Raw genomic sequence first — 13,479 nt, 5'->3', positions numbered from 1 at the left:
TACGTTTGGACCATTTAAGGGTTAAATGCCAAATTAGAAATTATTAAACTTAGTGAACTGACTTTTTTGGGTTATCCTAGGTTCTCTACACACATGTTTGATAATCTATGTACATCACTGTATTTGTGTACATATACCTGAATAAACTTACTAACAAGGTATGTCGATGGCTGAGATAGTCACCAAATAGTTACTTATAGCAGCATATGTGTAGAGAACCTAGGATAACCCAAAAAAGTCAGTGACTTATTGCTGACATGGAAAAACTTTTACACTGCCACTCAACTCTCGCACATTCATATTAATATTTTATGGTAAGTAACAAGTGTACTGTGTGTGTAATTTTCTTTTTATTGTGTTTTTTAATGCCTAGTTCTGTTGCTAACTTAATATATGTTAGTGTAAACCTGTTATCTAGCATTTATAAGTGGGAAAAAAAGGGTGTTCCACTTTACAGCAATTTCCGCTTTATGACGGTAGCTTGGAACCTAACCTGCCGTATAAGTGGGGCCCTATTGTACTAATTTGTTAGCATGTTCATGTTTTCATTTAGCTGTGGTACTCATTATACCTGGGCATTCATGAGGTTTATTACTATAATGTCAAGTCTTATTTCATATCTAGCATGTGTTATGTATGTTTGCAAAGTTTATTATTTTCTGTGGTAACTGTTATCATACCTATAAAAATACAAAAAAGTAAATCTTCAATACAGCATTAGTTTATTGTGTTAGTGATTTTTACTGATTGATTAATTTATTCATTAACTTTAATGTTACCATGTGTACTCTTTATTTGGCTATATCTGTTGTGTTATATATTGTATATAAATGTAGTATGTTCATTAGGTTTAGTATTACCATGTGAAGTACTTTTGTATATACAGTACAGTATTGTGTTTATATGTACACATACACACACCAGGGGCCAGAAGCTGTGACTTGACCCCTGTAGCCACATCTAGGCGAGTACATACATGCACACTCATACACCATTCTCTGTGGGAGAAAATATAAATGATAGTGATGCAGTAATGCACTAAATCTATTCCTGATATTTTTTTTTTTTTTTTATGCTTTCGCCATTATTCGTTCACTTGCTGTCTTTGCAGAAGTATGCTGTTATCACAATTAGATTACCCCTCCTAGTGCAACATCCCCACCCCTCCTTCAGAGTACAGGCACTGCCTTTCTCACCTCCATAGTGTAACATAGAAATTAATTTTCTTTAATTTACATCCAGATGTTGTAATAAAAATTAAATTTATTATTTCTCAGAGATCTTCGCCGTGCTCAGTCATCACTTTGGATCCAGTGGCCCATTCTGACTCTCTTGAGTCTTTCTACATCATTTGCTGGGCTTGTGCTTTATGCTCAGTACCACACATGTGACCCAATGAAGAATGGCCGCATCACTGACTCCGACCAGGTGTTTTTCTCAAGACATTTATGTTTACACTGCCTCTTTAGCACTAATTTTTCTTGATACTTCAAGAAAATAGATATCTAAAAATATTTTGACATTAAACCTATAATAAATACAGCAATTTGATATCTAGAACAGGGTTCTTCAAAGTGGGGGTCGTGAGACTTGAGATGCTTTTCACAGGGTCATGGGCCCACCAGTCACACTGAGCAAATTGGTGTTTGTTTTTATCTGTTGTATTTTTAATCAATAAAGTATTGTTTTACTCCAAGCCATAAGCTTTACATTCGCTTATCTGTTTTAGATTCCATCATATTTTTAAGACTGAACATGGGAATTGGGTTAAGAATACATGATGGTATTGCACTTGGCAGTGTGAGAAAAAATTGAAGAACACTGATCTAGAACATAAGATGGAGGGTGTTAAAAGTCTATGCTTCCACTCACAGTGCAGTAATATAATTGCCTTTTTATGAGGCAAGCTTGAATGCAGTATTTATTTCTAGATACTCATGATACCTCATCATGCTGGCATATTATGTTAAGTCGCTCATTATAATTTATAAGGTGCTCTTAGCTAGCCAGCACAAAAAGTTCGTGAATAAACAACATTGTAAGATAATAAGGTAATAATAGTTTGTATATATTATTATCTTTCATATTTGCCAGTTGCTACCGCTCTATGTGGTGGAGACGATGGGAATGGTGCCAGGGCTCTCAGGACTCTTTGTGTCTGGAATATTTAGTGGGTCGTTGTCAACTGTGTCGTCCTCCCTAAATTCTCTGGCTGCTGTCACTGTCCAGGACTATATTTTGGTGAGTTGACTAGGTAGAGTTAAGGTAACCTAACAACTTTATATTTAGACAAATAAACTAATAATTTTCTCTTAACACTGATGCCTGTTGAAACTTATTTAAATCCCACCATTACATTCAGTAATGGAAAGACTTTTCTTTATCAATCACCAGTATTTAGAGGTGTATAATAAGTATTCTAAGTTACCAGTACTGCATAATTACAACATAAAATATGGAAAAACAGCAAAGATGTGATATTTGGTTTAATAGTAAGATGCAGGTGGGCAGATATGTAAAAAATATTACAGACCTGTAATGGAATAAAATACTATATTGTATATTATAGTATTTTTATCTGTTATAATACAGGAGGGCCCTGCATATACAGCACCCTCTTTTCAGTGTTCCACATTTTTATTGGCTTTAAGTTGAGCCATTGTTTATTATGTTTGGTGCTTTTATCGCTTTTCCTCTGTTTTCGCCATTTTCATACAGTTGTGTAAGGGAAAGGCAATTGGCATCATATTTTAAGGTAAGTATTGTATGTACTGTGCACTTAATTTACATTTTCATCTTTTTTTGTGCCTAGTTGTATTGAGCACTTAATATATGATAGTGTACACACATTATCAGGCATTTTAGATGTATACATTCAGTAATGAAAAAATGCTCTTTTTCACTCACTGGTGATTTTCACTTACTGTAAGGGGTCAGGAATCTAAGAGCCATACAAATGGGGCTCTCCTGTACTGTAAAAGATACAGGTTATGGTTATTAAAATGTGTTAAATTAGTTCACAGTACTGTACTTTGCTCTTGTTATATTTTAATGTTTTTTTTTTTTCAAAATGACAGATGACAGCAAGGAAATGAGTGAGCTACTTAAGTCCCAATATGACTCAGTTTTTAGCAAGCCGCTACCCAGACTGAGAGTTGAAGATCAAAATGAATTTTTTATAAGAGCCACAGAATTTGGTTAACACAAGCCTATCTGATATTATCCTGACGCCAAATGACTTCGAACAGGCGATAAATGACGTGCCCATGCACTCTGCCCCAGGGCCAGACTCGTGGAACTCCGTGTTCATCAAGAACTGCAAGAAGCCCCTATCACGAGCTTTTACCATCCTATGGAGAGGGAGCATGGACACGGGGGTCGTCCCACAGTTACTAAAAACAAAACATAGCCCCACTCCACAAAGGGGGCAGTAAAGCAATAGCAAAGAACTACAGACCGATAGCACTAACATCCCATATCATAAAAATCTTTGAAAGGGTCCTAAGAAGCAAGATCACCACCCATCTAGATACCCATCAATTACACAACCCAGGGCAACATAGGTTTAGAGCAGGTCGCTCCTGTCTGTCTCAGCTACTGGATCAATACGACAAGGTCCTAGATGCACTAGAAGACAAAAAGAATGCAGATGTAATATATACAGACTTTGCAAAAGCCTTCGACAAGTGTGACCATGGCGTAATAGCGCACAAAATGCATGCTAAAGGAATAACAGGAAAAGTTGGTAGATGGATCACAAACAGAACACAAAGAGTAGTAGTCAACAGAGTAAAGTCTGAGGCAGCTACGATGAAAAGCTCTGTTCCACAAGGCACAGTACTCGCTCTCATCTCGTTTCTCATCCTCATATCTGACATAGACAAGGATGTCAGCCACAGCACCGTGTCTTCCTTTGCAGATGACACCCGAATCTGCATGACAGTGTCTTCCATTGCAGACGCTGCACGGCTTCAGGCGGACATCAGCCAAATCTTTCAGTGGGCTGCAGAAAACAATATGAAGTTCAACGATGAGAAATTTCAATTACTCCGATATGGCAAACATAAGGAAATTAAAACTTGATCAGAGTACAAAACAAATTCCTTCCACAAAATAGAGCGAAAAACCAACGTCAAAGACCTGGGAGTGATCATGTCGGAGGATCTCGCCTTCAAGAACCATAACATTGTATCAATCACATCTGCTAGAAAAATGACAGGTTGGATAATGAGAACCTTCAAAACTAGGGATGCCAAGCCCATGATGACACTCTTCAGGTCACTTGTTCTATCTAGGCTGGAATATTGCTGCACACTAACAGCACTTTTCAAGGCAGGTGAAATTGCTGACCTAGAAAATGTACAGAGAACCTTCACAGCACGCATAACGGAGATGAAACACCTTAATTACTGGAAGCACTTGAAGTTCCTGAATCTGTACTCCCTGGAATGCAGGCAGGAGAGATACATGATTATATACACCTGGAAAATCCTAGAGGGACCAGTACCGAACTTGCACATAAAAATCACTCGCAACGAAAGCAAAAGACTCGGCAGACAATGCAACATCCCCCGAATGAAAAGCAGGGGTGTCACTAGCATGTTAAGAGACAATACAATAAGTGTCAGGGGCCCGAGACTGTTCAACTGCCTCCCAGCATACATAAGGGGGATTACCAATAGACCCCTGGCTGTCTTCAAGCAGGCACTGGAGAAGCACCTAAAGTCGGTACCTGACCAGCCGGGCTGTGGCTCGTACGTTGGATTGCGTGCAGCCAGCAGTAACAGCCTGGTTGATCAGGCTCTGATTCACCATGAGGCCTGGTCACAGACCGGGCCGCGGGGGCGTTGACCCCCGGAACTCTCTCCAGGTAAACTCCAGGCTGCCAATATGTTGGAAAGAAAGAGGAAACTTGTAACCTAAACATCATTGTTGCATGATTAATACATAGTGCTGGAGCACAGAACACAAGATATTTGTTTCTGCTTTGTGCAACAATAAATGCAGTAAGCTGCCAGATACAGGTACCATCCGATTTACGAAAGAGCTTGGTTCCAACCAACTGGTCATAAGTCAAAGTGGACGTACTGCAAGTCAAATCTTAGAAAATTTCTGATAGGGATACTTCAAAAATTAAATCTTAGTCTTGTAAGGTAATCATTCTTTCATGTTTGTTGTGGAAATTGCTTAAATCCATTCATTATTATTGATTGATTTTTCACAAAATAGGTGAATAACTTACTTCCGAGATAATAGCCGAAAGCATGCACATACCTAAGTACTCGGGAAATATTTTTTTCCTGAAAAAAATCCCCTTTTTTTGTGTGTGTGTGTGTTTATGTAAGCTATGAGTGTCTATTACAGTTTGCCCTCATGCTAGATCCATTTTCTCTCATTAGAGTGATGAAAGAAAGGATAATAAGCCTTAGGGTCGGTGGTATCCACAAAGTACTTATACATCCCAGCAATGTTTTAGACACGCTGGATTGACACTTGATGATCATGCACTGCCTTGGGTTTGTTTATTTTCACTGTTACATATACATGTAAACATTATCTGTCTATCCGTTTGTGTATGTCTGTGTCCATTTTTTTTTTTTTTTTTTTTTTTTATTAACAAGTCGGCCGTCTCCCACCGAGGCAGGGTGACCCAAAAAAGAAAGAAAATCCCCAAAAAGAAAATACTTTCATCATCAATCAACACTTTCACCTCACTCACACATAATCACTGTTTCTGCAGAGGTGCTCAGAACACAACAGCCTAGAAGCATATACGTATAAAGATACACAGCATATCCCTCCAAACTGCTAATATCCCGAACCCATCCTTTAGAGTGCAGGTATTGTACTTCCCAGTTCCGGGACTCAAATCCGGCTATATAAAAATAACCAGTTTCCCTGAATCCCTTCACTAAATATTACCCTGCTCACACTCCAACATATCGTCAGGTCCCAAATACCATTCGTCTTCATTCGCTCCTATTGAACACACTCATGCATGCCTGCTGGAAGTCCAAGCCCCTTGCCCACGAAACCTCCCTTATCCCTTCCTTCCAATCTTTTTGAGGACGACCCCTACCCTGCCTTCCTTCCCCTACAGATTTATATGCTCTCCATGTCATTCTACTTTGATCCATTCTCTCTAAATGACCAAACCACCTCAACAACCCCTCTTCAGCCCTATGACTAATTCTTTTATTAACTCCACACCTTCTCCTAATTGCCACACTCCAAATTTTCTGAATAATATTTACACCACACAGGACATCTCCACTGCCTCCAACTGCCTCCTCACTGCTGCATTCACAACCCAAGCTTCACACCCATATAAGAGTGTTGGTACTACTATACTTTCATACAATCCCTTCTTTGCCTCCATAGACAATGTTTTTTTGTCTCCACATATACCTCAATGCACCACTCGCATTTTTTCCCTCATCAATTCTATGATTAACCTCATCCTTCATAAATCCATCCACCAACACGTCAACTCGTAAGTATTTGAAAACATTCACTTCTTCCATACTACTCCTCCCCAATTTGATATCCATTTTTTTTTATCTAAATCATTTGATACCCTCATCACCTTACTCTTTTCTATGTTCACTTTCAACTTTCTACCTTTACACACACTCCCAAACTCATCCACTAACCTTTGCAATTTTTCTTTAGAATCTCCCATGAGCACAGTATCATCAGCAAAAAACAACTGTGTCAATTCCCATTGTGTATTTGATTCCCCATAATTTAGTCCCACCCTCTCTCAAACACCCTAGCATTTACTTCTTTTACAATCCCATCTTTTTTTTTTTCAACAAGTCGGCCGTCTCCCACCGAGGCAGGGTGACCCAAAAAAAAAGAAAGAAAATCCCCAAAAAGAAAATGCTTTCATCATCATTCAACACTTTCACCACACTCACACATTATCACTGTTTTTGCAGAGGTGCTCAGAATACAACAGTTTAGAAGCATACACATATAAAGATACACAACATATCCCTCCAAACTGCCAATATCCCAAACCCCTCCTTTAAAGTGCAGGCATTGTACTTCCCATTTCCAGGACTCAAGTCCGACTATATGAAAATAACCGGTTTCCCTGAATCCCTTCACTAAATATTACCCTGCTCACACTCCAACAGATCGTCAGGTCCCAAGTACCATTCATCTCCATTCACTCCTATCTAACACGCTCATGCACGCTTGCTGGAAGTCCAAGCCCCTTTCCCACAAAACCTCCTTTACCCCCTCTCTCCAACCCTTTGGAGGACGACCACTACCCCGCCTTCCTTCCCCTATAGATTTATATGCTTTCCATGTCATTCTACTTTGATCCATTCTCTCTAAATGACCAAACCACCTCAACAACCCCTCTTCTGCCCTCTGACTAATACTTTTATTAACTCCACACCTTTTTCTAATTTCCACACTCCGAATTTTCTGCATAATATTTACACCACACATTGCCCTTAAACAGGACATCTCCACTGCCTCCAACCGTCTCCTTGCTGCTGCATTTACCACCCAAGCTTCACACCCATATAAGAATGTTGGTACTACTATACTTTCATACACTCCCTTCTTTGCCTCCATAGATAACGTTTTTTTGTCTCCACATATATCTCAATGCACCACTCGCATTTTTTCCCTCATCAATTCTATGATTAACCTCATCCTTCATAAATCCATCCACCAACACGTCATCTCGTAAGTATTTGAAAACATTCACTTCTTCCATACTACTCCTCCCCAATTTGATATCCAATTTTTTTTTTATCTAAATCATTTGATACCCTCATCACCTTACTCTTTTCTATGTTCACTTTCAACTTTCTACCTTTACACACATTCCCAAACTCATCCACTAACCTTTGCAATTTTTCTTTAGAATCTCCCATGAGCACAGTATCATCAGCAAAAAGTAACTGTGTCAATTCCCATTTTGAATTTGATTACCCAAAATTTAATCCCACCCCTCTCCCGAACACCCTAGCATTTACTTCCTTTACAACCCCATCTATAAATATATATAAACAACCATGGTGACATTACACATCCCTGTCTAAGACCTACTTTTACTGGGAAGTAGTCTCCCTCTCTTCTACACACCCTAACCTGAGCCTCACTATCCTCATAAAAGCTCTTTACAGCATTTAGTAACTTACCACCTATTCCATGTACTTGCAACATCTGCCACATTGCTCCCCTATCCACTCTATCATATGCCTTTTCTAAATCCATAAATGCAATAAAAACTTCCCTACCTTTATCTAAATGCTGTTCACATATATGCTTCAATGTAAACACTTGATCTACACATCCCCTACCCATTCTGAAACCTCCTTGCTTATCCGCAATCCTACATTCTGTCTTGCCTCTAATTCTTTCAATTATAACCCTACCGTACACTTTTCCTGGTCTTTCAACACATTCGCCATATCCCACCGAGGCGGGGTGGCCCAAAAGGAAAAACGAAAGTTTCTCCTTTTGCATTTATTAATATATACAGGAGAAGGGGTTACTAGCCCCTTGCTCCTGGCATGCTTTTCCTGGTATACTCGGTAAACTTATTCCTTTATAATTTTTACAATCTCTCGTGTCCCCCTTCCCTTTATATAAAGGGACTATACATGCTCTCTGCCAATCCCTAGGTACCTTCCACTCTTTCATACATTTATTAAACAAAAATACCAACCACTCCAACACTACATAACCCCCTGCTTTTAACATTTCTGTCATGATCCCGTCAGTTCCAGCTGCTTTACCCCCTTTCGTACTACGTAATGCCTCACGCACCTCCCTCACACTCGCATCCTGTTCTTCTTCACTCCTAAAAGATGGTATACCTCCCTGGCCAGTGCACGAAATTACCGCTCCTGTTTCTTCATCGACATTTAAAAGTTCCTCAAAATATTCTCGCCATCTACCCAAAACCTCCATCTCTCCATGTACTAACTCCCCTACTCTGTTTTTAACTGACAAATCCATTCATTCTCTAGGCTTTTTTAACTTGTTTAACTCCAAATTTTTTTCTTTTCATTAAAATTTCTTAACAGTGCCTCTCTCACTCTATCATCTGGTCTCCTTTTGCACTCTCTCACCACTCTCTTCACCTTTCTTTTACTCTCCATATACTCTACTCTTCTTATAACACTTTTGCTTTGTAAAAACCTCTCATAAGTTAACTTTTTCTCTTTTATCACACCCTTTACTTCATCATTTCACCAATCACTCCTCTTTCCTCCTGCACCTACCCTCCTATAACCACAAACTTCTGCTGCACATTCTAATACTGCATTTTTAAAACTATTCCACCCCTCTTCAACCCTCCCACTACTCATACTTGCACCAGCCCACCTTTCTGCCAATACAGTAGTTGCTTATATCTCACCTGAACTTCCTCCTCCCTTTGTTTATCCACTTTCACCTCTGTCTTGCTTGTTGTTGCCATTTTCCTCTTTTTCCCTTCTACCTCTTACTCTAACTGTAGCTACAACTAAATAATGATCCGATTTATCAGTTGCCCCTCTATAAATGTGTACATCCTGGAGCCTACCCATCAACCTTTTATCCACCAATACATAATTTAACAAACTACTTTCATTACGTTCTATATCATACCTTGTATATTTATTTATCCTCTTCTTCATAAAATATGTATTACTTATTACCAAACCTCTTTCTACACATAGCTCAATTAAAGGTTCCCCATTTTCATTTACCCCTGGCACCCCAAATTTACCTACTACTCCCTCCACAACATTTTTGCCCACTTTAGCATTGAAATCCCCCAACCACCATTACTCTCACACTTGGTTCAAAACTCCCCACACATTCACTCAACATTTCCCAAAATCTCGCTCTCTCCTCTACACTTCTCTCTTCTCCAGGTGCATATACGCTTACTATAACCCACTTTTCACATCCATCCTTTATTTCACTTTACATAATCCTTGAGTTAATACATTTATAGTCCCTCTTTTCCTGCCATAACTTATCCTTCAACATTATTGCTACTTCTTCTTTAGCTCTAACTCTGTTTGAAACCCCTAACATAATCCCTTTTATTCCTCTCCACTGAAACTTTTCCACCCCCTTCAGCTTTGTTTCACTTAAAGCCAGAACATCCAGCTTCTTCTAATAACATCCACAATCATCTCTTTCTTATCATCTGCACAACATCCACGCACATTCAGACTTCCCACTTTGACAATTTTCTTCTTCTTATTCTTTTTAGTAATCTTTACAGGAAAAGGGGTTACTAGCCCATTGTTCCCAGCATTTTAGTTGACTTTTACAACACGCATGGCTTACGGAGGAAAGATTCTTATTCCACTTCCCCATGGATATAAAAGGAAAATTAATAAGACCAAGAACTATTAAGATAAAATCAAAGAAAACTCAGATGAGTGTGTATAAATAAATGTGTACATGTATGTGTAGTGTGACCTAAGTGTAAGTAGAAGTAGCAAGACATGCCTGTAATCTTGCATATTTATGAGACAGACAAAAGACATCAGCAATCCTACCATCATGTAAAACAATCACAGGCTTTCGTTTTACACTCACTTGGCAGGACGGTAGTACCTCCCTGGGTGGTTGCTGTCTACCAACCTACTACTAAGTACGTAGTACTTAGTAATATTATATTTGTCAAACACCAACTCCTTCTCTGTGATCTTATTTTTTCATCACATTCTTCCTTTTTACAGAACCACTTGATTTTTCAAACACTTGTATGGTTTTCATCACTTAATGTCGTTTTAGCATGTTATATGCTGCTACAATATCTTTCATCAAAATTACCAATATGAAAATGAGATTTAGAATTGACTAGTCAGACATTACTCCATAATTGCAGTGCAATGCATGTTGCCACTGACTGGCTCATTACCTGTTGATGGTAAACAATGATTCCAAGTCAAGTGTAGGTGCACGAGCTATGAGAATGTCAGTCATTTGAAGTGACTGGAAAAAGTAGCTGGAACTAGTAGAAGCCAGTGAACTTTAACACTTAATACAAAGTTTTCATTGCATAGTCCATCAAATAATTGAGAGCTGACTTCTTCATATACAGCAAGGCCCCGCTTTACGGCATTCCGCTAATACGGCGATGTCAAATTATGACCAAATTTTGCTATACGGCAAGCGGTCTTTCAAATATGGCGCCCCCCACCTGGTTTGTTTACATTTTCTGTGACCACATCTATTACATCAGGAAACTTTCCAAAATTTCAAGTGTTTTAAAGTTACTGCATATTTTATATGTACTCTGATAATTATACTTATGTGTACCTGTACCTAAATATACTTACATACTGTGCTGGTGTGCAGGTACACATTAAAATTGCTAAGTCTCTCTCTACTCATGACGCCAATACTACGTAATAATAATCACTCTTGGGCACACTAAATGTCTTATTTTACATCAATATAGGCATTTTCATTAATCCATCTATGATATTTTCCTCAAAATTATATATGAAACCCATTACATAGCATATAAACATGATACATACACTCAGAATAAAAATTGATGTAAATATGAGATTTGTTTACAAAGCAGCTGTGTAGATAGTGTCGGAAGAATTACGTTTTCTCTAGTCACACTGGGGGATAACTGTAGAAAAATATTCTTTTCGTATGCCTTTATATATAGCAATTCATGACCCTTGTGGGTTTAGTGCTTTTTATAATAATAATAATAATATTTTATTATTAATAATAATAATAATAAAATATTAATATTATTATTAATAATAATATTATTATTAATAATAATATTATTATTATTAATAATAATATTATTATTATTATTAATAATATTATGTTCATTCACTCTAAAAATGGTGTGTTGCTGTTTGTTTATTCTGAACTAACTTGTACAACTTGTACACAATGTAAGAGTATTTGTATTGTGAGGTAATTATTATTATAATAAAAAAATATTGAGGTAAATGTTTTACAAACTCTTACAAACGTACGTGAATGAACTAAAAGTAGACACATATTAATACGCATTTATTTCGCCTGACCAAGTGATCGTCCACTACCTGTTCAGTTTGTGTTCTTACATTGTCTTAACTCTGTATCTTGTTCTCTCTCTCGTTTACTCTTTCGTTAACTAGTTGGCTCTCATTGATGATGGCGTCTAAGGTTAGCTGTGATAAAAAGGGAAGTCGTAAGCCTTTTGCTTTAAATGCCAACTTAGAGGATGATGGTGTGCCATTCTGATTTTATTCAATAAACACCCTGCCACTCACCTCTCACACATTAATATTAATATTTTAAGGTAAGTAATAAGTGTTCTCTGTGTGTATCTTACCTTTTATTGTGTTTTTAATGCCTATTTCTATTGCTAACCTAATATAAGTTAGTGTAAACTTGTTGTCTGGCATTTATTGCATATTTTATGTGCTCTGTTAAAAATAATTGTGGAGCTGTGTGGTAGCAGGATGGAGGGACAACATTATGTTTTCTCTGCTCAGCCACAGAGAAAACGTGTATGAATCTGCATTTGGCCCAGCCACTCCCTCACTCCGCTTTTGTTTACAATTTTTGGCATGAATTATTCATTAATTCTACCTTCATTTATGATGGCTTCTAAAGGTAGTTGTTAGAAACGATTAAATTCAGTGAACACGGTATGTCGATGTTAATAATATGGCTCTGGGCCACAGTGTAGGTAGCCAGTAGGTGTAGCCCAGGGGGGCTACACCTACCGGCTACCTACACTGACTTCCTACAAATAAATACTACTCACTTCTCTTCCTATATTAAGACTACACATATTTTAAGGTAAATAATGAGTGTACTGTATGTGTATTTTACCTCTCTGGGATGTTTTAAGTATCGTATATTAAGCATGAGACAGGGAGCCAGGGCTACCCACACCTGACTTCCTACAAACAAGTATTACTCACCTCTCTCCCTACATTAAGATTACAAATACTTTAAGATAAGTAATGAATTTACTGTGAATGTATTTTACTTTGTGTGTTTGTAATGCCTAGTTCTATTACTAACCTAATATAATTTAGTGTAAACTTGTTGTCTGGCATTTATATGCATTTATAAATGGAAAAAAATGGCGTTCTGCCTTCCGGCGATGTCTGCTTTCTGGCGACAGCCTAACCCGCCGTATAAGTGGGGCCCTACTGTAAGTGGAATAGTAGAATTAAAGCATTTTTAAAATCTTGTCTTCAAAGTATGTGAGAAATTAAAAATTCTCTTGAGGTCTCTTTCATCATTCGAATTTTTTTTTTTTAACCAGCCGTATCCCACCAAGGCAGGGTGACCCAAGAAGAAAAACGAAAGTTTCTCTTTTTAACCAGCCGTATCCCACCAAGACAGGATGGCCCAAAAAGAAAAACAAAAGTTTCTCTTTTTAAATTTAGTAATTTATGCAGGAGAAGGGGTTACTAGGCCCTTGCTCCCACCATTTTAGTCGCCTCTTACAACACGCATGGCTTACGGAGG

The 13,479-nt window shown here is 38.0% G+C and overlaps 1 protein-coding gene across 1 annotated transcript in view; it reads left to right on the top strand.

The window, feature by feature from the left end:
* LOC128690730 (putative sodium-dependent multivitamin transporter) overlaps positions 1-13,479 on the top strand; it is a gene marked incomplete at its 5' end in the record, with an annotated part of 68,460 nt that overhangs the window by 20,487 nt on the left and 34,494 nt on the right. The window contains 2 exon segments of the mRNA XM_070088224.1: positions 1,278-1,428; positions 2,095-2,241. Of these exon segments, the coding sequence (XP_069944325.1) occupies positions 1,278-1,428; positions 2,095-2,241 (298 nt within the window).

Source organism: Cherax quadricarinatus, chromosome 24 (genome assembly GCF_038502225.1).
Source record: "Cherax quadricarinatus isolate ZL_2023a chromosome 24, ASM3850222v1, whole genome shotgun sequence".
Classification (NCBI taxonomy): domain Eukaryota; kingdom Metazoa; phylum Arthropoda; class Malacostraca; order Decapoda; family Parastacidae; genus Cherax; species Cherax quadricarinatus.
This window is presented reverse-complemented; position numbering and strand designations above follow the sequence as displayed.